Below are 27366 nucleotides of genomic sequence, written 5' to 3' on the forward strand. Positions count from 1 at the left end.
GAACCATGAAGCTTACCACTGACCTCCACTGTGTACCGAGGTTAATAATGCGTTAAGCCTTAACTCCATTTCTGCGTACGTATTCTTGGCTTAGTATATGTACAGAGGGACGCCTTTTTTGTCTTTTTAATTGCTAACGGTCTGGTATTGGGATAGCGCAGTCGTTAGGGCGGCTGGCTACGGGCTGGAAGACCGAGGCGTCGGAGTTCCAGTCCCGGTAAGGTCAAGAATTTCTTTTTTTCCACGTTGTCCAGACAGTCTCTGGTCCCCACCCAGCCTCATATCCAATGGGTAGGGGGGGACTTCTTCCCTGGGGGTAAAGCGGCCTGGGCTTGAAGCTAACCACTCACCTCCAAATAATGCCGAGGTCAAGAAAACATAGAGCTATACATCCACTCCTCAACATAGCTTCATGGTGTAGTGCATAATTAGTTAAGCACAGGTGACAACTTTACCTTACTGTCCTTACACCCTTTTATGGCATCATGTGCTGGTATGGAGCCCACCTGAAGAACCTCACTGAGCTGACGGACAGACAGACACGGCGTATTCTTAAAGAATTTTTTGAATACCACGTAGTGTACAGGAGCCAAATAGATCGGTCGAGTCATAGAATGTCCGGGAATGAGTGCACGCACTTTAAACATTTCTTGCTGAAAAAATAAACAGAAATAGAAGAGTACAGTTTTTATCACATGAAACGACTATTCAGACAGTTATTTCCCCACTTTTCTCCATTTCACTTTACGTTTCCCTGAGCTTCCTTTGTTGACCGCACGATGTCCATCCGGTATTCAAATGCCCTGAAAGCATTACCTCTCATTTGAGGCGTGATTCCTTCTACATAGTGGACGATTCGTATCGTACGTAAAACACTGACAGTTCCGATGTCATGTGAGAAACGTACTCTTCTGGCTGTTTATTTGTTCAATAAAAGTGTTCAAAACGTGTAAACCTATTCTTGGACATTCTGTATATTTGTGATTGTAATTTCTCGGGCCACGTATTGTTTGACCCTATCCTAGTTCTCTTATTTGGGAAGAGATCGATAAGGGAGCTGGGATAGCGCAGTTGGTATAGCGACTGGCTACGGGCTGGACGACCAAGGGGTCGAAGTTCGAGTCCCGGTGGGAGCAAGAATTTTCTGTTCTCCATGTCGTCCACACTGGCTCTGGTATCCACCGAACCTCCAATCCAATGAGTTCCGGGGCTTCTTTCCCTGGGAGTAAAGCGGCTGGGGCGTGAAGCTGACCACTCACCACCAACTACTGCCGAGGTCCATAAAATTTGTGTCTATACATCCACTCCCCCATACGTCTTCATGTCGTAGTGTTTAATTAATTAAGCACAAGGACAGTTTTACCTTTTTACGATAAGATAAATCATAACACTGCCTTGGCATTTTAGTTCACGGTTTTGCCTGATTCATTTATGCGTTTCCAAATATTATGCTCATACATTGTAGATATTAACATTTTCTTGCATGAACACCGATATTCATTTTGGGTATAGTTTTGCATGTTGTGACTCTGGTACCCATGATTCTGCCACTGGTGCTAAGCTGTATGTACACGCTAAGCGAAGGCTGTCAACGAACTGATATGTTTAATCTTTCTGTTTTCAGCCGTCCCAGCCATGGACTTGGACTCGCTGTACAGCGACTACGACCAGGACTTCTACGCGGCTGCCAGCCCCCACAAGAACGACGCTAGAAACAAGATGGTAGGTCTCGAAACTGTCGCTCACCACTTTGAATTTCTTTAAGTTTCTTGGGATGGGCTGAGACAGAGTCCACTTGGTACCTTGGCCACTGTTTGGCCTATTGAACCAGCCCCGGATGATACCATGATGAATGTGAAAGAGTTGGTGGATTGGAAATTGACAGGGGAAAGCGAAGTACTCGGAGGAAACTTGCCCCAGTGCCAATTTGCCTACCACAGTCCAACGTGACCTGTCCTAGGATCAAACCTGGACCACCGCGGTGGGAAGCCGGCTACTAAACGCCTGAACTGATGCACGGCCCTCGTCTGCTCCTACCCCAAGTATTGTTAAAACTGGTGTTGCCAAAATCCCTCGGAACCCATAAATGTACCACGCAACCATCGAATTATCTTGATGTTTGGCGCTGTGTAACGTTATTTAAACTGGGAAGCACCGCCCAGTCATGCTCCTCACCTTACCCCAAGTACGCTAATCAGGGGCACTTTCGGCCGGTATACCAACGTGCCTTGTTCAGACGTGTAAACAATACGTTTACAGGTTTCTTCCAGATGTCTTTAATTTCCGTTGGATCAGGCAGACGAGAACTTGAAAGTTACGAGTCCCTCAACGACGACTAGGACGACGTTGATGATCGATTTTTTAAATTCATTTTTGCGACATTCGAACCCACCGGCGATCATTGTTATCCATTCAGATGATACAGATATGGGTTTTCACATTTCGTAAACATCATGTCATCTGGTCTGGCCTCACGAAACTTCAGCAGTTGATTTAGCACCCTTAAATGCACCGTTGTATAGCCGAAAATGATAGTACAGCTGTTTGATGGAATAAATTATGAAATTTAGGAGTACGTGACGTGATATCACAGTGGTGGGGCATAAGGAATTTATAAGATGAAATTTATTGGTAGCTCTGACAGACAGCTCCGCGCCGCCAAGCACACATTCATACATACATACGTATATGTGGGGTTCGGCAAGGGAGGCCCGGTTTGTCGGGTTTCGAATGAAAATAGAAGAGTCTGAATATTAATGACCATACCTGAAGGTCCTAGGTGCCACTGTGACCCCTCTCTTTTTGCCCAAAAAAATGAACGTACTTTACATTTTTTTCCTTGGCACTACAGCCCCGGTGGGCCTAGGCCTACCTCCATGAACTTCTCCGTTCACTTCGGTTTTTCTAGATCTTACACATTCGCTAGGACTCCTTGGGCGGGTGATCAGCTCGTCGCGAGGCCTCTACCTGTACACAAACACAGAAAAACGCACACACACAAACTAAACATCCATGTCCTGGGTAGGATTCGAACCCACGATCCCGGTTTCTAAGCGAGCGAAGACGTGACCGGCATACTTTACATTTAAGGGACAGAAATTATAGAATTTTGTCCCGTAAACTGAGGCTGAACATGCATCACCATCTAATGCCAAGCCTTGAGTACATGTGTGGCATTTTGGCGCATTGTTTTTATAAAACGAATTTATGAAGCGATGGGAAACTTGGAGGAAAGAAAGCGATGGCGGACAGTTAAATAAAGGAGAGTCCATGAAAATATGATTACTCAAGAGGATGGCGTGCTGCTTATACCCCTGGTGCTTTCGTTGTCAATGCTAAGCGGCATACTTATGGCTTATAAAGGGGTTTCCAGCAGTTAAACTGTTATAATTTTTTATTTATTTTGGTAAACTATATATTCCAGGCCCTAAACATCGCGCCACGAAGGAATCTAAGAGGGCGTGGAAATAAATGGGTTCTCATATTCGTAACATTGGCACCAGTCAGAGGTAAAATGGCCTGCTTAACCTCCGGCCACTTTGATCGTTCTCAGTTGGTAAAATGGTTCTGAAAGAGAGTGGTAGCAACAAGAACGCCAGTACCAAGACTGGAATCCTGGTCGACCTGACTCGATGACGTTGTATACTCGTATTGCATGGCCGTATTGCAGTCACAGAAATGTGATTCCTGGCGGCGGATTGGGAATGGCTCAGTCACAGAAGTTTTCGAAGGATTTACATAAATTGTTCTGTATATAATTATTTGGCACGATGAGGATTTGAAATATATTTAATAACATTCTATATCAACTGACTTACAGCCAAATGGAAACTTTTCTCACTTGTGTTTGCCCCATCCCTAACTCCAAGCTTGAACGCCATATAAATTAGCCATTCACAAACCCAACAATTGGTGTAACACTGTAGTGGTTGAAGAAAGCAGTCTTCTGGGATTTGGCACCGTGTATATGTGGTGTTAACCGACGTTTCGGAGGAACTGGTTTGCTTGTACCGGTTCTCACGGTCTCTTCGCCTGCGGATTTCTTATATTTTTCCTTCTGCCCTGAAGATGGAGGCGATACGTTCCTCCGAAACGTCGGTTAACACCACATATTCAATCATTCATCAGTAATCTGTCACATGACAGGTCCACAGTCTCTTCCAAAACAGTTCCTCCACTTAATGTGATCTTCTGTTTTTGGAAAGAGACTATCCAGGAAAAGTGATAATGTGGTAGTTTTTCCATTTGCTTTCCACATCGCAGTACAACAGCCGTTCAAACCACTCTGGTCACGCCTGCTGCTATACGAACTTGAACCATCTCGAGCATCATTTGCTCTGTGCTTCAAGTCGCTGCTGATGACGCTGCTTCCGGCATCAGTTTTTGGTGTCTCTCTTCGTCTGATGCCTACCCTTTGACCTGTCCAGCAAGGGAGGTCCTGCCAGTAGCTACGCTACCTCTGGTATAGCTCTCAGGGTCCTTGGCATACTCAAACCGCCTCACCACGATAAGGAGGTGGATAAGGTGGAGACACCAACGAGGGGTGCAAAATCCCAGAAGACTGCTTTCTTCATAGTCACTGCCGTGAAAACCTCAAATCTTACATACTGTAGTGGTTGTTCGACAGAAATTCCTATCCCTCGCTGGCATTGCTTAAATCATTCGAATTTCCTGTCCCGCCCCCACCTTTTCTGACTGTAGTGCCTCCACTTTCACACGTCCTAAAACATGTGAAAACAAAACATTTAATGAAAAGTAAACAATTCCAGCACCAAGTTGCCTCTCGCAGCGCGGAATAGACGCCATTCATGAACATATATTTTAGCCTTCATTCTTAGCTGGTTTACCATTTGTTACGTCTTAGGGGAAATGACGTCGAATTTTCTTGGAGGGACTGGGGGAAACCACGATCAGCACGTCGGCATAGTCGTGGTTACCTTACAAATTCTAAGCTGAAGTGCTATGACGCTCGTTGCGTTCCGATCGATGTGAGAGAGAGTTATTATGATGACTGTCAGTTTGTATGATAGGTAAGACAATGGAAACATTAGACAATAAATCGTTGATCCATCTGAAGCCTGAAGTGTTTGAGAACCAGAACTGTAAACAAATAGAAATGCTGTTTAGGCTTGTAGGTACAGTGTTATAATTGTTCTGAGAGCTCTAGAGAGGAACTAGTACCGATTGGAACCCAGCCATCAGTTCTTCTGTTTCTACATTTTCATCATATGTTTCATCCATTAACAATGTTGAGATTTCAGACTATATTTTATGCATGTAAGTTCTGTGGTTTTCACGGCGATGACTATGAAGAAAGTCATCTTCTGGGTTTAGGCGCCGTGTNAACGTTCCTCCGAACCGTCGGCCAAACGAAGAATACACGGCGCCTAAACCCAGAAGACGACTTTCTTTATATTTTATGCAGTGTCGTAATTGGATGTTGCCCAATATTGCGAGAACACAGAGTAGATTCACAATTTTCAAGTCATGTGTTTCCGGACTTTTAATGTTATCTCACTCATTCAGATCAGAAAATGGGAGACCCCTCCACGAAGAGCCCACCGTTTTCCCGAAAATTGCAACGCAGTGTATCAAGAGAAATAACGAACATAACGTTGTAGTTGACGTCACTCCTGCTTGTTGCATTGCAAAACTATTAGGAATGTTTCTACACCGCATCGAGCTATTTCGAACACGGTGATGAAACTTCAGGTTCCGTAACAGGTGGGGAATTTTTTGAGCATGTAGCATGGTTTTTTTTTTTTAATTCTAATTTTCCGTCATAAGTACGTGGCGTTATATAGGTATACTGCTCATATCTTTATGTATAAGTAAATGGTTATACGTTATTAAACGACGACCTATACAAAACGGACTAATATTTTAGTCTTTTTATTCTATTATAAGCAAGTTTCTTGCATATAGAGCTGCATACTATATTCGTTATCATCTTCCCACATGTACGTACTAATCTTGTCATTACTGTTTATAGACTTGCCACCTGTTTTGATACTGAAAAACTCTGTGATTTTTTCACAGAATGTACTCACAGTTCACGTGATTATCAGAATTAACAGCCATTATTTCCTGCAACAACATCGGTAGAGTGGAGGTTGTGTTTACTATTACATAGGAACTGAATTTTTAAATAATATTTTAATGAATTTCAGGCTTCAGCTGGCGAAGTCATTTAGTATGCCAACAATGAGGTTTTAGAGAAAAACTTACAATTCTATTCAAATACTTGTACACCGATGACTAAGTACGAATTTGATTACGGTATGGATAACGTCATACACGTGTGTCAGTATGTAGGCCCATAATCAGTTATACTTCTTACTTCATATGCCTGTGTGCAGCCATCTGCTTTTAGTGACTTCACAGTACTGTCCAGACAGACGCTCTATCGATATTCAGTATGTTAAATTATGTACATTACATGTTTAGGCTTCTACAGTTCTGCTATCTTCAGATGGGTGTATATGTTGTCATCAGTGATTATTCTATTGAAGTGTTGTTCACTGCAGCCTATAAAGTCCATTCGCGGAGACGAGACAGTCAGCACAAAGCAAGCCCCGCGTCGCCACAGCTGACAGCAAGGAGTGGACAAAGCGCAGTTACGCAGTGTACTCACTGCATTCGGACGCACGTTAACCTGCATTCAGACTGAAGAGTGAACTTTGGACGCCCCTGCAACGATACACGCATCACGTGATCGCTACATGATTTCATTCAAAGAGCGAAGGAGACACCGCGTGCATTTGTTTACGAGGACTCTCTCGTCTCCGCGAATGGACTGTAGTTACTATTTTTTTTTTTTTGCAAATATTAACCCAATGTTAAAGTGTTACAATTATGTATATACGTATTGCCTTGCCTATATTTATATTACAACTGGAGACCGCTTACCGTTTTTGATGCTTAACTGATTAGAGCGTTCTCTGTCCTGAGGAACGGATGTTAAATTCGCTCCCTCTGATAGTCCGTCTGTATGCGTGAAATTGTTCTAGAAGCGTTGAATGGATTTTCATGGAATTTAATGTTGGGGTGTTCCAATAAAATGTGTCCAAGAATTTCAGTTTTGGCTAACATGTGGCAGAAATGACGGATACTTGGCGTGCTGGTATGCATGCATTTCCGCCTATAACTCAGTCATAACGTACTAAATATTTATCGGAGCAAGAAATGTTGGAATAGCAGACAAAAATTTTGTTCCCGGTATACTTTCCTGTAAATCTTACAGTTTTCTAGAGGATGAAAGAAAAGTAGCAGTAGGGTACATTTCCAAACTTATAAATTCAGCGGTCGGCAGTGATTTTCGAACACACCCAACGGTTACCAAAGGGCTTATGCTTTACGAAAATGAATATACATATCACTACTTACTTACTTACTTACTTACTTACATACTTTCCATTCAAGCTGAGCCCTTCTGGAGAAGCCCCCAATTCTGCAGCTACTCAAGAATTTCCCAGAATCTTATGGAACCCGAAGGTTCATTATCGTTTTCACAAGAGCCCTCCACTGGTCCCTATCCTCAGCCAGATCAGTCCAATCCATACCATCCCATCCTATCTCTCTCACTTGAAAGCATAGCTGATCGTGTTGCCTAGATCCTTTATTCTCAGTTATAATAGGCCGAACTACACGAAAATAGACGCTTCAGTTGTTTCCAAAATAAGCTGCATTTAAGAAAAAAAGCAGAAAAGTTTTTCTTAGGCTGCGTTGAAATCGTATTAATTTTGTTCTCTTACTGTGGTGCTGTATACAGCGTGACTTAGAAGCATATACAAACCAGTGTACTGTATATATGTGGAATGTTCTTTTAGTGTGTGCAATAACAGTGAAACCTTAATATTGATTGTTTATTCACTCGGAATGAAGTTTTAACTTCTCGTCAATTTGAAGGAGCATAAACTAGCAGTGAACAGCTTAATCATCATCATCATCAGTAATCTGTCAGGCGACAGGTCCACAGTCTCTTCCAAAACAGTTTCTCCACTTAATGCGATCTTCTGTTTTTGGAAGAGACTATCCAGGAAAAGTGATAATGTGGTAGTTTTTCCATTTGCTTTCCACATCGCAGTACAACAGCCGTTCAAACCACTCTGGTCACGCCTGTTGCTATACGAACTTGAACCATCTCGAGCATCATTTNTCTCCACCTTATCGTGGTGAACAGCTTAATACTAATTTAATATTTATTCATTATAGGAGAGGAGTTCATTATATAGCCTTAATTATTCGGTCTGTCTAAAATAAGGCACTTTCGGAATTGCTGAATATCGCTTTCCTTTCTAACGTTGGCTGCAATTTTCTTTTCATATGTCATTTGAAGGTCATGGATGTTCTTGGCAGGTCAGTTATAATTCCTGCTGCGGAACGCCTGTGATACGTATGCAGGTGCACACAGTCAAATTTTAAGAGCTTATGTTTATTTGTAGCTGACATATTTGTGTAGGATTATTTTAAGTTTTGATTGTACTGTTCTGTCGTCACTGTCGTTCATGATCCTGTGGTTGGTTATTTGTATATTCTGTAGCGCGTATTTGTCTTAACTGATTGTCGGATTTCGAAGAACTACAAGAAAGCTTTAAGAAAACACGCGATCATGACATCATGCAGTTGTCTGTACTTTACATATTCGCCTGGTGATGGCGGAAGATTGAAATCCTAATGTGTCATGAACGTGGGTATATTTGTATAATCTAAACGTTAGCATTCATTTGCGTATGGTTATTTTAGTTTAATAAATTCGAAATCCTAGTCTTAAAGTTAGAGTTCTTTTACCATTTCATTTATGCATATAAGGAGCCGGGATAGCTTAGTCGATATAGCGACTGGCTATGGGCTGGACGACCGAGGGTTCGGAGTTCGAGCCCCGGTAGTGTCAAGAATTTTCTCCACGTCGCCCATACCGGCTCCGGGGTCCACCCAATCTCCTATCCAATTTGTATCAGGGGCTCTTTCCACGGGGATAAAGCGGCAGGCGCGTGAAGCTGACGACTCACCTCCAGTTAGTGCTGAGGTCAAGAAAATGTGGATCTATACATTCACTTCCCAATACGCCTTCATGGCGTAGTGTTTAATTAGTTAAGTACAGGGACAACTTTACCTGTTTTACCTTTATACATACAAAATTAACAAGTTACGAAAGTATTTAATTTTTAATCTACTTTCCTAAAGTAGGCTTATGCTATCTCTTTCTGTCTGTGTGTATCTGTATCCCCTCCCTGACCATCAGTTTTTGAATGCCTGAATGTCTTTGTGGAACTTTGAGTGTGTGTGTGTGTGTGCGTGCGTGCGCGCGCGCGCGCGCGTGTGTGTGAGTGAGTGTGAGTGTGTGTGTGATATGACACCTGAGCCAATCTCGATGACGTTCTTCAGAAAACCCTCCCATCGGTGTGTATGCCAGTATATGTACTCCACCTTTCTTTGCTAAGCAACGGCTCGGTGAACACGTTCCCACCGCAACGAATACACAAAACAAAGAATAATTGTTGGACGCGTCATTTTCTGTGTTGTGCGTGTCGTATCATAGGAAAGTACACGATTAATTCTTCCCAGAACTTCTCATATATTCTGTATCATCTGCATATTACAGTACTCTACTATGTGATTCTAATAATAATACGTTTTATGTCATTCATAGAAAGAGCTCCATTTGTTAAAATACTAAGGTTTAGTAGTAAAAAAAAATTTAATTATTTATTTATTTATAAAGTGTTGACAGTAATAACCCACATCCTGCCGGTCACGGTAGCTGAGCGGTCTAAGGCATGTACTATCTTCGCTCGCTCGGAAGCCGGATCGTGGGTTCGAATCCCACTCAGTGCATGAATGTTTGTGTGCGTTTTTCTGTGTTTGTGTACAGGTAGAGGCCTTGCGACGAGCTGATCACCCGCCCAAGGAGTCCTACCGTATGTGTAAGATCTAGAAAAACCGAAATTAACGGAGTTCATGGAGGTAGGCCTATTCCCACTGGGGCTGTAGTGCCAAGAAAAGAAAAACCCACATCCTATCTTACTAAATACTCATAAGGTAAAGCTGTCCCTGTAACAGGCCATGGAGGCCTGTGAGATGTTGAGGGTCCCACGTTATGTCGACAGTCGTATCGCAGACGTATCAGAGATGACGGTGAGGTCAGCCTTACGCGCCGGCCGCCCTTTACCCCCAAGAAGATTTCTGGTACTCATTTCTGTTAGAGGCTGTGTCGACCCCAGGGTCATAGTGCGGCTGGAAGAGTTAGGTAAATTGAAAAATATCCATCTCATCGGGACGGGAACCCGCGACTTTCCGGCTTGTAGCATAGTGCCTCAACCAGTTACGCTACCGCGTTCCCCACTAGATACTCATAGTCAGAATTAATAAATAGTCGCAAAGAGCCGCCACAGTTCTCCTCAGGTCTTCTTGTTTTTATTTCACGACGCTCATTGCCCAAGGAGCCGCGACATCCCACTGATCATATTGTCAGAAAAGCACTGAAAGTATCTCCCTTGTTAGAAATGGTGAACGCCTCCTTGGCCACATGTTCCTACAAACTTGACGCGTTTGGGTGAGTGACCACATAGGTAGGCAGGTAGGCTGTTGTAACAGAAGACGTTACCTGAAGGATGTTCGGTTCGTTGCGAGGGGTGTAGCTTCCTGTTCTCATTCGCTGATCTCATTATTATAACGAGCGGAAGTGACGTGATTGCTGGGCGACAACAGGTGAAGCGGGTCTGAGTGTTACCCAAGGAGGTCGAAATGTTCAGCATTGATTGCTTATAAGCAACTCAACGATCCACAGTATCTCAAAAAGCGACGCTCTTCAGTATTTAAGCTCGTATGTGGTCCTGGAAGCTTTTAGATCGTAATAATTCGCGAACGAATTTTTTTTTCAAGCAGTGTATCTAACGTCTCATCTCTGGAGTGTTGAAGTAGGCCTATGCGAAACATATACACAAATAGATAACACATGAATTATACCTGTTAAGTTTATATAAGTTTCTGTACCTTCACACTTGGATCCTTGTATTTTATCGATTTAATATATTTTGATTTATGTTTATTTAACGATGCTGTCAGTAGCTCAGATTATATAGCATCCAATGACAAGGTGGTTAATGAATTGTAAATTAGGAAGGACGAAGGAAGTGGTCGTAGCATATTTTAATTTACTATTTCGCCATTCGCCTCGAGGGACTGAAGAAAGTCATGAAAACCTCAGGATAGTCAGTCGAGATTTGAACCCGGCACCTCCTGAACACAAATCAGAATCGCTACCACCGGAGCCAGTTTTCTTGGCCGTTTAGTAGCGTCCCGGATAATTGAGGCGGGATAAATTGTACCACAGTACAGTTCGGCTCCCAATGTATTGTGTCATATGCGTTCAAAGCAAGAATTGTGGAGTCAACTACAGAGGAATGGTGTGTTCTGCGCAGTCCGTGCCGATGGCTGCGTACGCAACAGTGGAATACGTCAGACCATCGCTAAGTAACATACACAGTGTGTCCAGGTTCTGTTAGGACTGTGTTCATTAAAAATACAAGACGTGAATTTTCAAAATTTCACTCTGTTTATTCAAAATAGTCTCCTTCTGAATCAATACATAGCTGGAATCGATTGAAAAGACTTCGAAAAAGTCAATGCACCTCTTTTGTGGAATCGCATTTAAAACTGCGGTACATTCCCTTTGGGTTCCCTGGATGGTGTCGTGACGTTCTCCTTTCATCGCCAGCTTAACTTTTGAGAACAACCAGAAATCTGCTTGAGCCAAATCTGGCGAATACGGAGGATGATCAAGAACTGTGATCCCTTTCCTGGCCAAAAAAATCGCGTACGATCTTCGATTTGTGGGGTGGGGCATTTTCGTGGAAGATCGACCAGGAACCTTGCTCTCGATATTCAGGTCGAATTCAAAGAATTCTCGCTCACAAACGATTGAAGACTCGAGATAATCAGAATTAACTGTTTGACCTTCTGACGGAAATTCCTTGTGAATGATTCCTTTGGAATCGAAGAAAACGGTTAGCAGGGTCTTTACTTGATTCTTTTGCGTGCGCACTTTCTTTGGTTTCGGCTTCTTTGGGCTCAACCACGCTGCACTCTGCCGCTTTGTGAGAGGCTCATATTAAAAACATCATGTCCCGTTACCAGCAACAATCGATTTTGTAAATTTTGTATCACTTTGGGCCGACCGTAACATGTCTTTGCAGTGTTCCACTCTGGCATGTTTTTATCATCGCCTGACTGCGCGTGTGGTTCAAACCGCGCACAGACCTTCCATTTGCCCAAATCCTCGGTCAAAATTTGATGCACGGTACTTTTTGGTATTCCCAAAAGCTCGATGAGTCTTGCAGAAACACATCTGTCTGATGCAAGGATTTCGGTCACCTGTTTCAAATTTTCTTCAGTGCGATTTGTTCTCGGCTTTGATGCACGTGGAGCGTCTTTAATGTCCTCCCTGCCGTCACGAAATACAGCATACCATCGAAAAATGTTCGAGCTACTCAAACGATCACTACCGTACACACTAGTCATCATTTCGTACGCTTCTCCGGCTGTTTTGCCTAACTTCAAACAAAATATGATGTTGGCTCTCTGTTCAACCGCCATTTTCCGACGAGCGTCAGAACAGTACTGTTACATTCAAGGTCAGAACACATGATGCAGCGATGCTTGCGCTTTGAAATTATGGACAGCCACTTATGGACAACTTTACTTGTTAATCATATTCTTTACAGGTACAATTTTTTGGGGGTTCTTCCCCTTTAAAGAACTATGCCAGAGTTACATATGCCAGAATTCTTTACGAAGATTTAAGTTTTTACATCCTTCCCCCATGAAGACTGACACTAGAGTGAGTTAAAAGCCAAGCGTCATGACGCTTCTAAATTTCAGAGTGCTTCTGTTTGCAAAAATTGACTCCCCTCATTATACTTTCATTCGTTTGAATGTAACTTTGAGGTAGTTTCTGTATTGACCAAATTATCACTACTCTCTCACGCCGTGAATAGCAAATTACTTCTGTTCATTGTCAGGCGTTGCTAGCTACCATGCTACATGATAACTCCAGAATCTGCGATCAAAGGCTTTATCGTTGTGATGCATTTCCAAAGAAGCAATTCATTTCTGGTGCCTATCAAATGTTAATTGTATTCTTTTAATATTGTTCTTTACGTTTGTAAACTGACCTAAGTTGCAGTTGCCTTTTTCTCCAATAATTTATCGGCACTTGTGAATTACATTTCATTTAATATTACTCTGTAGATTTGAACTCTTACGTAATAAAGGTACGCAATATTTAATTGAAATTTCGTGAGAGAAAACAAGTTTTGAGACCTAACAGTACACGTTTGGATGGCATTAGAATATATGTTGCATAAATATCATGAGAAGATATGTACAGATTGAACTGCATTAGTATTGGGTCATTTGACGGGATTTTTTTATGCCTAATGCACGTATGAGTTACCTAACGAAAAGGGGTTTTATTGTTTTTTTTTATAATTAGCAGTGCCATGTAGTTAAGCCTCTCTGGGTGTTTTGATGCTTTTCAACCAAGAGTTGATCGCATTTGCATTGACATGTCAACAGTTAGTCTGTCAGAACTTTTTTGTACGGTAAGTTGTATGAGTTATGTTCTTAAGTTGTCGTGTTGTGAATCTAATCATTACTGCTTAATATTGACATCGTTTTAATGCCTTCCTATTTCCGATCACTGCCAGTGTATAACATATTTTTATTGTCTCGGTATTCTTACTGTTGGTACTATTCATCATTCTTTGTTACTAGACACCTGCATATACATTAAGGATGTCGATAACTCGTGCATATCGATCAATCGCTTAAATTCAAGTTACCTTATCTGAGTTGTGTGTATCCACACAGCTGTGGCTGGTATCACTGCCTGCAAAGAATGAAGTCTCCATGAAGTCCAGCTTTATCATCGGCTGTACAGCATATGTTGGATGTATGTGCACTTCAGCATTGGTGAATAAATTTGTCTTGCAGTTTCCTTCAACAAAAGCCTGAGAATATATGTATATGCCCTTGCTTATTTAACTACGCGTTTCCAACGGCGTAGCTTATGGTGGAATAATATGTCAATTACAAAGGATTAGAATAAGTACTGTCATAGTATATGGTTAAATTTTGGAACCTACGGCAATATGATAGGTACCGGGGGAGCTTTCCCCGGTGTTAAAGCGGGGCGTGAAGCTGACCTCTAACCACCACATAGTGTCGAAGTCGAAAATGGTGGAGCTATAGAACCGGTCACCCATACGTCTTCTTGCTAACGTTTAATTAATTAAGCACAGGGATAAATTTACCTTTCTGGCATTGTGATCATGCCGCTTAAATGAATTATACCTTCACTGCTTCGTGAAAAAGACTTAGGTCAAATTTCTTTCAGTTTATGTTTATGTCGGAGGTATGTAGGATTTAAATTTGAGACATTTGGTCTGTACAGAATTTCAGAGACGTTCAAGGTTTGTACAATCGTATATGCATAAAATTGTATTTTATTAAGATGGGAAGTTTTTGTGAACACGGTAATGAAACGTTTGATTTCATAAATTTGCGGGGAATTTTTAGACTGGCTGACGGACTGTTAGGCTCTCAAGAAGGACTGTGTTCAATGGAGTTGCCCAGTCGTTTATTAAATGAACAGAAAATAAAAGATGGTTTGGAATAATAACTTTAATATCCGAACCAGAATTATAAACACACCATGTATATGTATGTGCCTTCATACTTTCGTTTATTTCTAGAAAAAATTGTCTCAGAATCCTTGTTTCAGCAAATGACGCTCAGCTCTTGAGTGATAAATTGTGTGGTCAATTGCCTCGAACTCCTCTATGGATAAACTAACACTTGTCATTTTTCTTGTTCGTAATGGCTATTTTGTTTCCCACAAAACATGTGACAAAAATTGTATGCTATTAAAGATAGAGCCAATTCTGTATATACAAATACGACATTTACTGGCGTCAGATAGAGAACTTTTTGATAGACGATTGTAGTCTCACAAACAATGTAAAAATAGCCATATATTTATTGTTATTAATTGCTGTCAAGAATAAGTAAGATTTTATTGTACATTAGTTTCCTGGGTAAGTGTCACACCCCTTCTTCATGATTGCTTTATCCATACTGGCCTTGTAGATACAACTGTTACAAATTGCAGTTCATTCCATCAGTCAGTGACGTTGGCTAATATGCTGTACGAAGCCACTGGGCAGGTTGGAGAAGCCCGTTTAGGTTCCCATTCGAAAATTAGTTTTTTCGTGCATTGCCTCAGCCCCTATAAGTGATACAGGCTTATTACTTTGAAACAAGCTATTTTTATCTAATGACAAGTCATTATCTTTCCATCTCATTCTACGCTATATACTCGTATAATCCGTGTTGTTAACACTAACTAGTTAACTAACTGGACGGAACTGAATCCTTGGAAAGCCTCCAGTCACTCAGATACTCAAGAATTTCCCAACATATAGGTTCATTAACGTGTTCAGAAGAGCTCTTCACTGGTCCCCGACCTAAACCAGATCAATCCACTACATACCACCGCATTCTGTTTCTCTAAGTTCCGTTTTAATATTATCCTCCCACCTAGGTCTGAGTCTTCGTGATGATCTCTTTCCTAGTTCCCTACGAAAATCCTATACACATTCATCCTCTGCCCATGCCTGCTACATGCCTTGCTCATCTCATCCTTCTTGACTAGGTCGTTCTGAATATACGTGGCAAAGGAGCTCCTCATTATGCAGTTTTATCCAACATCCTATCATTTCATCCTTCTTCGATACAGTTAAACTTCTCAGCGCCTTGTTCTCAAGTACTTGCAGTCTGTGTTCTTCTTCTCTTAATGTCAGAGGCCAAGTTTCACGCCCATACAAAATTACAGGTAAATTTATACTTTCGTATAGTTTAATTTGTGCGTTTTTAGGCAGCAGATGAGAAGACAAAAATGTTCTGAGCCAAATGCAGTTGAATCAGAATCGTTAAATAAAAGAAGTGTCAATGTGCTAAACCGAAAGGTGTCAGGTCCGGAGTTAACACTAACTATGATGGTCTCCTTCACTGTAGGTCATAGCATTAGGTACGTGTGGTTCGTATGTTGTTAAAGGTGCTTTGTCATCAACAAGCGCTATTTAGTGTCCAGTTAAGTGAGAGGATGGTTATACCTGTTGAACTAGGCAGGATGGCTCAAGGAAGCGGCTGTCACAGCTATTCCGGTACCATGAAAACCACAGTCACGAGAGCCTACCCGAGACCAATCGCGTACCCCGTCAGGCGCTCCACTGCCGGAGCGAGCTGTCGGAATGCGAATTCGACTGTCGTGAGAACATACACAGAAATGTGTACAGGCTGCTTCAGATGCTCTATACAAAGGGTCTGTAGCCTCGTTTGAAAGTATCAAATTTTAGCGAGTTTTTAAAACTGCAGCCAACTCCACAGAGCAGGGTCCATCTTGAAGAAGCTAACAGTCTTTCTTCTGGTCAAGAAATATCTTGCTATTTTTGGATCCTGACGTTCCTTGACAAAAGATTCAACCACTGGTCCTTGTCCCGAGCCAGATAAATGCACTCTACACATTTTCGCCACATTTTTAGATCAGTTTAAATATTATTCTCTCATTGACATATAAATCTTCCAAATAGTCTGTTCTGCTTAGGTTTTCAAACCAAAACTCTTTATAGGTACACAGGCTAATGAATCGTAATTTACCATATGACCTATGACCAGATCACGAAATTACCTGCCCACTGTTTCCTTTATAACCTGTCATTCGTCCATTATCATCATTTAACCTTGAAGACGGATGCTGTGTGTTCCACTGAAATATCGAAAACCATTTCCGGTATTGCATGATGTTAGAACACGAAGTAAAAATAAATACAAACATACTGGTATTCTTTTTCGCCCCCCCCCCCAACCTCATATAAACTTTAAAATAGAAGGACGCAGGTACAAATTTAACACTAGTCGTGCCATTGCCGTGGTGCTTAGACGTTGGCTGCTCACGACAGAGCGTGCGGTTCAGCCCTGGTTGACTTCATATGAGGTGCTCAGTGGATGAAATGATACAAGTGGACGTTTTCTCCAAGTTTCTTTACTTTTATAAAGCGTTTTAATATTCCACCCTTGTATAATGAATGTATAAGGGGTGGGTCTTCTTGGCCCTTGCACCGCGACCTCAGTGATCTATTGTGCCTTATATTCCACCGTTGCTCTGTTCTGAACGATCAGCGTCACCCTCACCCCCGAGATGCGCGGCAGCTCTAGCCAGGCAGCACATTATTACATCCTCAGTTTCTGAGCTTGGGGCTTCATCTCCTGTCAGGTACTTCGCCAGTTATAGAAAAGGAAGTTTTTATTTACGAATTTAAAGCTCTCTCTATGGATCTACAGCCCTTTGGGACTTGGCCTCTTTTACAGTTTTTTAATCCTGTACACAGTCAGTAGGACTCCTTGGACGGGGGATCAGCCCGTGGCAAGGCCACTATCTGCACACAAAACAACACAAACAGAATAAACGCCCAAAGATATCCATGGCTCGAGTTGTACTCGAACCCATGATCCCAGTGTTCTAGCAGGCGACGACGGTTCATACCTTAGAGCGCGCGGCCACTGTGATCGGCAGGAATTTAATACTAGTCCCCAAAACGTAGTTTATTAATTGAACAGTTCCTAGCATCATTTATCAAATAGAGAAAAAACGCTTGCTGTGAATAGTTACGTTCGTCTGAGGTACGTGGACTTACTTCTGCATGTCTACTGTGACTAGCTCCTTTCTTGATAAGCTAATAGTCGCTAAACTAGACACATTTCCTGCCTCTCATTGAACCCAAAAGTCCATTACCACGTTCACAGGAGCCCTCTCCTGCCTGCTCACTCATGTCACTGTAAATTGAGACAAACTGAAAAGAAATTTTGTGCGAAGAAAGTTTTATTATTGCTAGTGGGGTGGGACTAAGTTCCTTGTACTGCGACCACATCTGGCCTATTGTACCAGCCCCAGATGATAGGATAATTGGCGACGTGAAGTTCCTAAGGATTACGGATAGCAGTAGCGTAGTTTCTTGACCGCGAAGGTTACAATGGCTAACTTTTGCTGATATAGGGTGTCACGTGCTCAGCGTAACGGATCCCCATGGTCGTTAATCTAGGTTGCACTAACTTCGCCGACAAGCGGAGGTCGCTCGGTCGGTATATTTCGCTTGCGGACTACAGGCCACGGAGTATGGTTGTAATGGTGATGATAATGTTTAAGAGATTTCCAATTCTGTATTTCAGCATCCTGTTGCACATGTTTAATTGAACGTCTATGTATTAAGTCCGTCAATAATGCAACAGTCATTAAAATATTCACCATTTAACACTAACACAACATGTTTCGGTCACAGACGGCCATCCTCAGGTGTTTCAATGCGTCCAAACTGTTACACTGCTTGATGTGCGCTAAAATTGCGCAATCTTCATTTGTGAAGATCTAGAAGATGATTCTGTCTGTAAACTACATGTTCCCCGAATAGGAACCCTTGATATGAGGATGAAGATTTGCTCATGTGTACCAGTTACTGTCCGTATGTCGATCTAATAAAGACGGGAGTATAAAGGTAAAAGGTAAGGTAGAGCTATCCCTGTAACAGGTCTTTGATGCCCATAGGGTTGTGAGACGTCAAGGCTGCCATATTTTCTCTAGACAATCTGCTCACAGAGGGCAATGAGGTTGTCAGCCTTACGCACCGGCCGGCCTTTACCCCCAGGAAGATTCTTGGTACTCATTTCTGTTAGATGCTGATTCGATCCCAGGGCCATAGTGCGGCTTAAACGACTAGGTCAGTTGAAAAATCCAATGACATCGGGAATCGAACCCGCGACCTTCTGGCTTGTAGATAAATAATGCTGTAATACTTGTCTTCGTTAATTATGTAGGGCTCATAATGCGCGTGGCATTATGCCAGCCCGTACATAATATTATCAGTTTCTAGTATGCAGCTGGTAGAATAGTATTAGGAGTAAAGTAATTTTCATTGATTGTGGAAACGAAATGGCCTCGAGTCCTTCTCAGTCAGTAGCTCCAACATCCCCGTGGAGATACAAAGAACCGGAAGATGACGCGTGGAAGTGACGTAATGCGCGCAAGGAAATGTATCTAGCTCTGCAGAACGCGGGTGGGAAGCAGCTAATTTAAGTTGTTTTTTTTTAATCATATCTCTAAACATGACACTACTATTTCACCGGCTTCTTCTCAGGTTCGTGGTCCATCATGTGTTCACCCGTCCACTCAGCTATGTACTCACCTATCCATCCGCCCCGTCCAGTATTCCATATAGCTCTGTTATATACCGGAAGTCTTCTTTGTTCGTTACTGTATATTGGCTTTAAATGATTAATACAACATCGAAGTTGGTGTTTATATAAAATTATTATTAAATACATTTTTAAGGCCGCGCCATAGCTCAAGCGGTTAGCCGCTGGCTTCCCACCACGGCGGCCCGGGTCCGATCCCAGGTCTGGTCAGATGGGATTTGTGGTGAACAAAATGACACTGGAGCAGGGTTTCTCCGAGTACTTCAGTTTCCCCTGCTAATCTTCATTCCACCAATTGCTCCACAATCACCCTCACCTATCATCTGGGGCTGATACAATAGGCCAGAAGTGGCCGCAGTACAAGGGACTTAGTCCCACCCCATTAGCATTAAAAAATATGTTTTTAAATTTGTGACGTAAAACACCTTTGGTTGTCGTCTTTTTAAAGGTCTTGAATTAGACTGACATCAGTTACGTCACGGAGCACTGGAATTTCATATCCTTTTTCATGAATATTTTAAGTTCCTGGTTTGAAATACACGAGAGAGCAAATGTTGGCAACAGTGCGGTCTGCTAGGAACTGATAAGTAATGTGGGATGCGCCATGATTTCCCCACCCATGCAGTTTGTTATGAATCATTCCTTACCAGATTGCCTCCTCTTCAGATTACAAGGATGATTAAGGTGATTCCCTGGAAATCGCCGAAACTGAACAGCTTCATAGAGCTGTCTCTGGGTTGGTTGTAACCGCAGTTCATAGACATGCGACCGGTATACGTTGCATGACCGAAATTTGTCAAGTCATTAATGTCACGTGATAGAGTTATTATAGACAGGGTTTGGGTTGGTATTTGGATATATCGAACACTCATGATCGTAACTACAAGTAACTACAGCGCTGTCACTAATTCACACACTCTAAAGTTCACTACAGCACGCATGAAGTTCTCTCGGTCTGCTATGTTTTCACCAGTCGTTGCCTGGCAACAGCTTCAGTGGTGGACGTTCCCTTTCCTCTGGGTTCTCGAACTGCCCGCGTGCCTCAGCTACCATCACTGCAGCAGCAGTCCTCTTGACTCACTCGCCAAACCAACTCCTTCACTCCACTCCTCAACTCGGTCGAGTTATATAGCCTCGGATTGACCGATAGAAAACATCTCTTCCAACAGTACTTCCATTGTTGCGTGCGGCCGCTATCTAGCAACGGCTCAAGTACTGTTGCGTATTTACAAAGCTGTTGTGTAGCAATGGCCGTTATGTTGTTTGTTTCACGTTTGTTGCCACGTTAATTATAAAATGGAATGAATGACAGTGATTTAACGAGATGGTTGTAAGTACAGGGACAACTTTTATTTTTTACCATTTACAAGGCTAAAAGGTGCCAAAGCCTTTGATGAGGCAGTAACTCTATGGAGCAGACTATAAAATAAGGAGTTCTGGGAGAGCCAGTCACCGAGGTCCCTTTACTACATACTGAGTACCTAATTTGTACGACACGGACCGCATATAAAACGCTGAATCCAGCAGTTCTATTGTTGCGTGTATTCATTGCCGTGGGAACGTGTTTACCAAGTCGAGCCATTGCCTAGTAACGATAAGGTGGATACAGACACACACGCAGACAGAAATGCGATATCACAAACTCCTTTTATTTTTTCACAATGAGGAAGATAGGCTAAAAATAATCATGACCCCTTTCTCACCCAGGAATATGAGCAGTTTCTTCCTCGAATAAACTTTGGTCTTAAGACCGAAAGCACTGGGAAAGAAATCCCGTTTCTTAGTCAGTTCAAGGCCGCGCCACAGATCAAGCGGTTAGTCGCTGGCTTCCCACCGCGGCGGCCTGGGTTCCATCCCGGGTCTGGTCAATTGGGATTTGTGGTGGACAAAGTGGCGCTGGTGCAGGATTCCCCTGCCAATCTTCTTTCCACCAATTGCTCCACAATCACCCTCACCTATCATCTGGGGCTGGTACAATAGGCCAGAAGTGGCCGCAGTACAAGGGACTTAGTCCCACCTCACTAGCAATAATAAAAAAAATAGTCAGGTCAAGCTATTGCAGCGTTTCTTCGACCGGAATTTTATCAGAAGTGCAGAGGGATGAACGCAGTTTTGTCAAATGAAATTTAACATTTAGAATGCTGGTATAAGTAAGCTGGTTCGTGAGTCAACATCCACGGCCGGTTCTAATATTTGTTTTGGAGTTACTGATGGAGATTTGAGTGTGGGCTGTTTTATATTCTTGAAATAATACCATTTCATTTACACGTGAAACAGTACACACACTAGCCTTGTTCTTTTTGAACCTCAGGGAAAGTTATTGTAGACAGCCGCCCTTCTTTACTGAATATTGACAATATTGTACTTGGATGTCGATATTATAAGTGTCCAAATATTTGTATCTGAGTAGGATATACAATGAAGGAAGGCCAATACGTCCCTTCTATTGGTTTGTCAGAAGTAGCTGGTTTACCTGTGTGAATTGTGCTTCATGCCTTGCACCTGTGTTTGTTGATTAGTGGCCGATTTACTTATTGATACTTGAGTATTTTTCCTTCTCTCAGAACTCCTCCCCCTGGTGTGAGTTGGTGGAGAAACTGGTCATTTAGTTGCTCCTCACAGGTACTGCTACTAACTTACATTTTCTGCGGCTCCTTCGAGCGCGTTTGTAATGAATACGGTGTTGCAGTTTGTTTTTGGTCAACTCCAGGTAATATGTACTGTTATTATACACTTTGAACAGAACTCTCTATTTGTGTGTTTCTCTAGTTGAGTATCCCATGTTTTAATAAGAGCTTTTTTAATATAGTAATAATCTTAACAAATTGTGGTGGTGGTTATAGACCCGTTTTCTCGTCAGAGAGAGCGCCCCATACGAAAAAATCCGCAGCTGTTTAGCAGCAATAAAAAAATTGGACTTGGGCCCCAGATGCCGCTTGACATAGACTGGCCAACTGACCGCCGGTAGTAACATAACTTTGTCTTTTGACAAGTGGTAGTAATTAGTAGTGGTGGTGGTAGCTGTAGTAGTAGTAGTAGTAGTAGTAGTAGTAAACTAGACCTGCAGCTGTTTGGCAGCAGTAAAACGCTTGTCTTGTGCCCCAGATGCTACTTGACACCAAGACAGACTGGCCAACTGACCGTCGGTCTTAAAATAACTTTGACTTTGACTAATGGTAGTAAGTTGTAGTAGTAGTAGTAGTAGTAGTAGTAGTAGTAGTAGTAGTAGCAGTAGTAAACTAGATGACCCGGTTGAGTGCGTAACATTCGGGCTTGGTATTCGGAACTTGGTGATACCGTAGATTCAAATCTCGGCCCGAAATCCGAGTATCCTGACAGTTTTTTTGAGTCCCATGAGGCAAATGCCGAGGTGTATAAACCCATTCCAGATGAGTTCATCTTCACTTTGTTCCACGTCCTTTGCAATTCATTATTCACTAATCATCAGCTCATACGGCTATATTCGTATATAGTGTGATCTGTTGACAGTGTCATTTCGTAAACTATAGTAATAATAATAATAATAATAATAATTGTGTATCAGTTCTGTATCCCTAATTGGCTGAAGATGCAAAATTAATAGAATATTTCGTTCCAAATTTCAAATATCTCCATAAATCTAGTTGTAAAGTACAAAATAAAAGCTGCCGGGACACCAGTGTCAACACCGATTGAACAGTTTTAATGTGAAACCCAATATCTTGATTGAGAATTAAACAAAAGAGAAAATGTTGGGTATATAAGGCAAGTGTGCAGACTTACATACCCAACATGTTCCCTTTTGTTTAATTCACAATCAAACTTACGTTTTAATACCTGATTTCATAAATTACAGTTGTATTTCTTGTAATTACGTTTCATGTAATTAAATTAAACGTAATAATTGATCTGGTTGTATAGAGATTATTTTTAAAGGTATTTCCTGTTAATGTGAAGCTGCGACAAGTGCGTACGAGAGGAATGCACACGCAAATCTGATGATGCAGTTCCTAATTTTCTTTGTAAATGTCCCTCCATAATTTTGTCCCTCATTTCTGTGTTGGAGTTTTTTCATGTTCTTGGGCATTCCATACCTTGAGGCGCGCTTATTAAATCGCTCCGTCAATCTGTCTGTATGCAACAAACAATTCCAGAACTGCTGAATCGATTTTCATGACATTTGTATTTGTGAGCTTAATTAAATATGGCAGTAGTTACAGCTATTGTTAACATAACAAAACACTGGACACTGCATGAAGACCTACGTGTTTCCGGATTCTCAACCGTATGCAGTTAATACGTATCTGAGCGTAAAAGTGTTCCGAACAAAAGCTATAGACAGTCTACAACTTTTGTTCGGAATGTCCCCGAATGCATCCTGAAGATTGCCGAAATCTCTTATTCCCGTTAATAATTGAACGAAGCTACCTCGCACCTGAATTTATGGGTCTACCCGCCTTTAATTAAAATATAATTGAGCGTGCTTTCGAAATCATTTCTTCTCGATTACCTCAAGCAACACACTACAGCGTGCTCCTAGAAATCATAATCTGAAACTTAAGGCCAAGGTTGATTTCACTAAAACAAACGAGGGAAGGAACAGCTATTTACAAATTACTACAAATATAGAGAGTAGAGCTTGTTTATAGAGTCATTGTGGGTGCGCGGTCCAGACAGTAAAATACAGTACAATACTGCGCCGTAGGTTTGCAAATCCGTCTTTAAAATGCTGATGACCTATTTCAAAGTATAATCATACGCCGACATTTTGTGGAGAGACGGAGGAAAACCTGTCTGGACATGCGATAACCCGGCCGAGATTCGATCTGAATACGCCACGAATACAGGCATAGTGTGTTACCGCTGCGCAGACCTCGTTACATGCGTACACACGAAAGCCCCATCAGAAGTAGCTTCGGACACTGATTTAAAATTAAACAAAAATAAATTATACCATAAGTCCGGTACAGATCGTCATGTTACAAGATGCGAGTGCGTTTTCTGTAGTACAGTAGGAATATCAGCGCGATTAGGTAGGCTGTCAAGGTTACTGCTGTCGGGAGGCATTTACCTCTCGTGATCTGCAATCCCTACAAGACTGCAACCGCAAGTAAACATTTAATAACAAGTTGCGCAAACCTTCAGTGGGTCGGAATGGAACACGGGCATAAGTTACTCTCCCGCCAGGGAACCAACATTCATGTCAGCAGCAGAAGTACGTGTACGCCTGTAATGATCCTGTAACCATCTTCTGGCACAACTTAACCTCATTTTAGTGTTTGCAGTACGAGCCATCAGGGTTTGTGGATCAGTTCTTATATAAATCTACAGCCAAGGCAAAGATAATGTTGCCCCAAGGGGGCGTGTAGGTACCTCGGCTAAAGCTAAGTAACAAAATTAAAAATTACGTACGAAAATGGAATTCTAAACTGTTTTACGTCGATTTTATACTCAAATTTCGGTGCCTTAGGAGTTGCAGACATGGGCGGAAGCTGGCGCTTGTGGTTTCTTTATGAACAAGGAAGCGGCAAATCCTTTAAAAAAAAATCCACAGACTTTCAATTTATACCGAACGTCGTGGTTAAGGCCCCGGCATCGAATCTTTGCCCGTAGACTGGCTGTTGTGACTGAGTTTGTTCGTATTTTTCCTCAGAGTCTTTATAAAAATGCCAGTGCCTTCAAACAGGCCAATGACAGCTTCTGTCTACATTCACAGCGTCCTAGTAAAGTAGTTAAAGTGCGCCGTTAACCAAGCCAAACAAGTTTCGAAATGTAGGTCTACGCGTGGCATAACTCTGGCGTGTTCACTCTTGTTGTTGCTTCTGGTTCAGTTCGTGAATTCAGATTTCTTATTCTCTCTTATAGATACATAGCGCAAAACTGGTCTCCTTAAACGCTTAAATAAAACGCTGATAAATTCGTTTTTAAATATGACCTCATTTGACACAACAAACATATCAGGGCTGAAACATGGGACAAAAATCTATAAGAGTTCGGTAATCCTAGTGTGTGTTCGGATGAGCAAGTTCCGAAATACACGCATAACCAAACAGTTATTGGCTGTTCATTCTAAATCCACAAGACTTGTGAACGGAAAAATGTATTGTACATAAATTGCGTGTTTCATTTTGTCTGCAACTTTATCCGAAGCATTTTTTTTTTTTGCTCCGGAAGGTGTATAATGAGAGGACGCACCAGAAGCGCCGAGAAACGTGTGTAGGGCCCCATGTGAAGTGTCTATTTTACCAAAAGTTAAAATGTGTCGACAGAGTTTAGTGGAACTTCACAGTACCAAATTTCGTGAAAATCAGTTCATCAATTCTCGAGTTGTTTCATGCTTACAGACGGGAGAACGGACGGAGCTCTCCGCAGAGGTGGGAACTCCCCTGTAACGGTCCGTTTGTCACACCTGATGCCTTGGCCTTATGTAGGACATCGTAGTCATCTTCAGCACAATATTAAAGCAATAGAGCATAGTCTTAATAACGTGTTTATAAACGAGTGATAGGTCAGTTAATCCGATTTGTACTTTCTATGGGAACAGGATAATATTCGAGTGAAATTGAACTGAAGTCAATAAACAAGTCGGCTATGTTGTGTAGCTCGTTTACAGAAGTTCTACTTACAAGCTGAGTGAAATGGTAAAATTGACTCTGTTGTCAACGAATCAAGCACTACGCCATGAAGACGTATGGGGGAGTGAATGCATAGATCCACGTGACCTCGGTACTGGTTGGCGATGTGTGGTCAGCTTGACGTCCCGGCCACTTTACCCCCGGGGAAATAACTCGCAGTACCCATTGGCCATAGGAGACTGGGTGGGCCCCAGAGTCTGTCTGGATGACGCAGAAAGAATAAAAATCTAGCCCCTACCGGGACTCGAACTCGGACACTTCGGCCGTCGAGCCCATAGCCATTCGATATACCTACTCCTGTATCCCGGCTCACTATTTAAAACCAGAATACTTTTTTAACTGGACTGTGAACACTTAAAAGAATTAGACGATAGTCAGAATGCTACAAGACCAAGAAGTTCGTAGAACGCGACGTGATTTGGTTGATTGGACTGAACATTGGTGTGTGTTCTTGCCTGCGACTTGCCTGCATTGGTTATACGTGACTGTCAAAAAATTAGACACCAATCAAAACTTTTAACCGCTATAGCTCAAGCGGTCAGTCGCTGGCTTCCCACCGCGGCGGCCCGGGTTCGATCCCGGGTCTGGTCAAGCGGGATTTGTGGTGGACAAAGTGGCGCTGGGGCCGGTTTTCTCCGAGTACTTCAGTTTCCTCTGCCAATCTTCATTCCACCAATTGCTCCACAATCACCCTCACCTATCATCTGGGGCTGGTGCAATAGGCCAGAAGTGGCCGCAGTACAAGGGACTTAATCCCGCCCCACTAGGAATAAAAAAAAGTTACATTAATTGTGAAGTAGCACTAAGCCCTGTATGTAGCAAATTGGCCTCTCCGCCATTACTAAATTGTGAAATGTCACCTTGGACTGCTGAAAGCCCCTAAGACCCTAGTAACCAGTGTCCCGCCTAGTATTCGAACCGAGTACGATTGGGACGGTTGGGGGACCCCAGACAAGATGACTGCCCCAAGCTGAAGCGCGTCTGTGGGCTGCCAGACATATGCCGCATTTTCACGCTCTTCATGTGATGAGTCAGCTGAGTAAAAGGAAGCGTCCAACTTTTGTGTTCAGTTTAAGCTGAGACATGTGAAAACCGATCGTTTTATGCAGAATACTGTCAACTGCGCAGTCCATTTTGTGTAATTGTATTGCAAGCTGAACAAGATTTCATTATTATAACGCGTGGAAAAATAGCATCAAGGTCACCGCCACTTCTTATGTGCTTAACGAATCTAGTCCTGCTATTTATGTGCCATTAGCTGCCCGAATCCAGTAAATGGCCATTAGGCTTGTGCTATTATTTTTAGAGCGCATCTGCATAGTTTAAACTTATTACTGTCAGTTTTATTTATTTTTATTTTTTTTTACAGTTCAGTGGTTGAATATACTTGCACATGTGCCCCCCCCCGCTGTTCTGGCCATATGGTCTCATCTCGCACAGTTAC

At 42.3% G+C, this 27366-nt stretch overlaps 1 protein-coding gene across 1 annotated transcript in view; it reads left to right on the top strand.

Annotated features, from left to right (window-relative positions):
* LOC111863372 (protein C-ets-1) overlaps nt 1-27366 on the top strand; it is a 492047-nt gene that overhangs the window by 38841 nt on the left and 425840 nt on the right. Inside the window, exon 2 of the mRNA XM_023849636.2 lies at nt 1625-1722. Within this exon, the coding sequence (XP_023705404.1) occupies nt 1636-1722 (87 nt within the window). The 5' untranslated portion in view covers nt 1625-1635. The remainder of the gene's footprint in view (nt 1-1624; nt 1723-27366) is intronic.

This window comes from Cryptotermes secundus, unplaced genomic scaffold (genome assembly GCF_002891405.2).
Source record: "Cryptotermes secundus unplaced genomic scaffold, Csec_1.0 scaffold568, whole genome shotgun sequence".
Classification (NCBI taxonomy): domain Eukaryota; kingdom Metazoa; phylum Arthropoda; class Insecta; order Blattodea; family Kalotermitidae; genus Cryptotermes; species Cryptotermes secundus.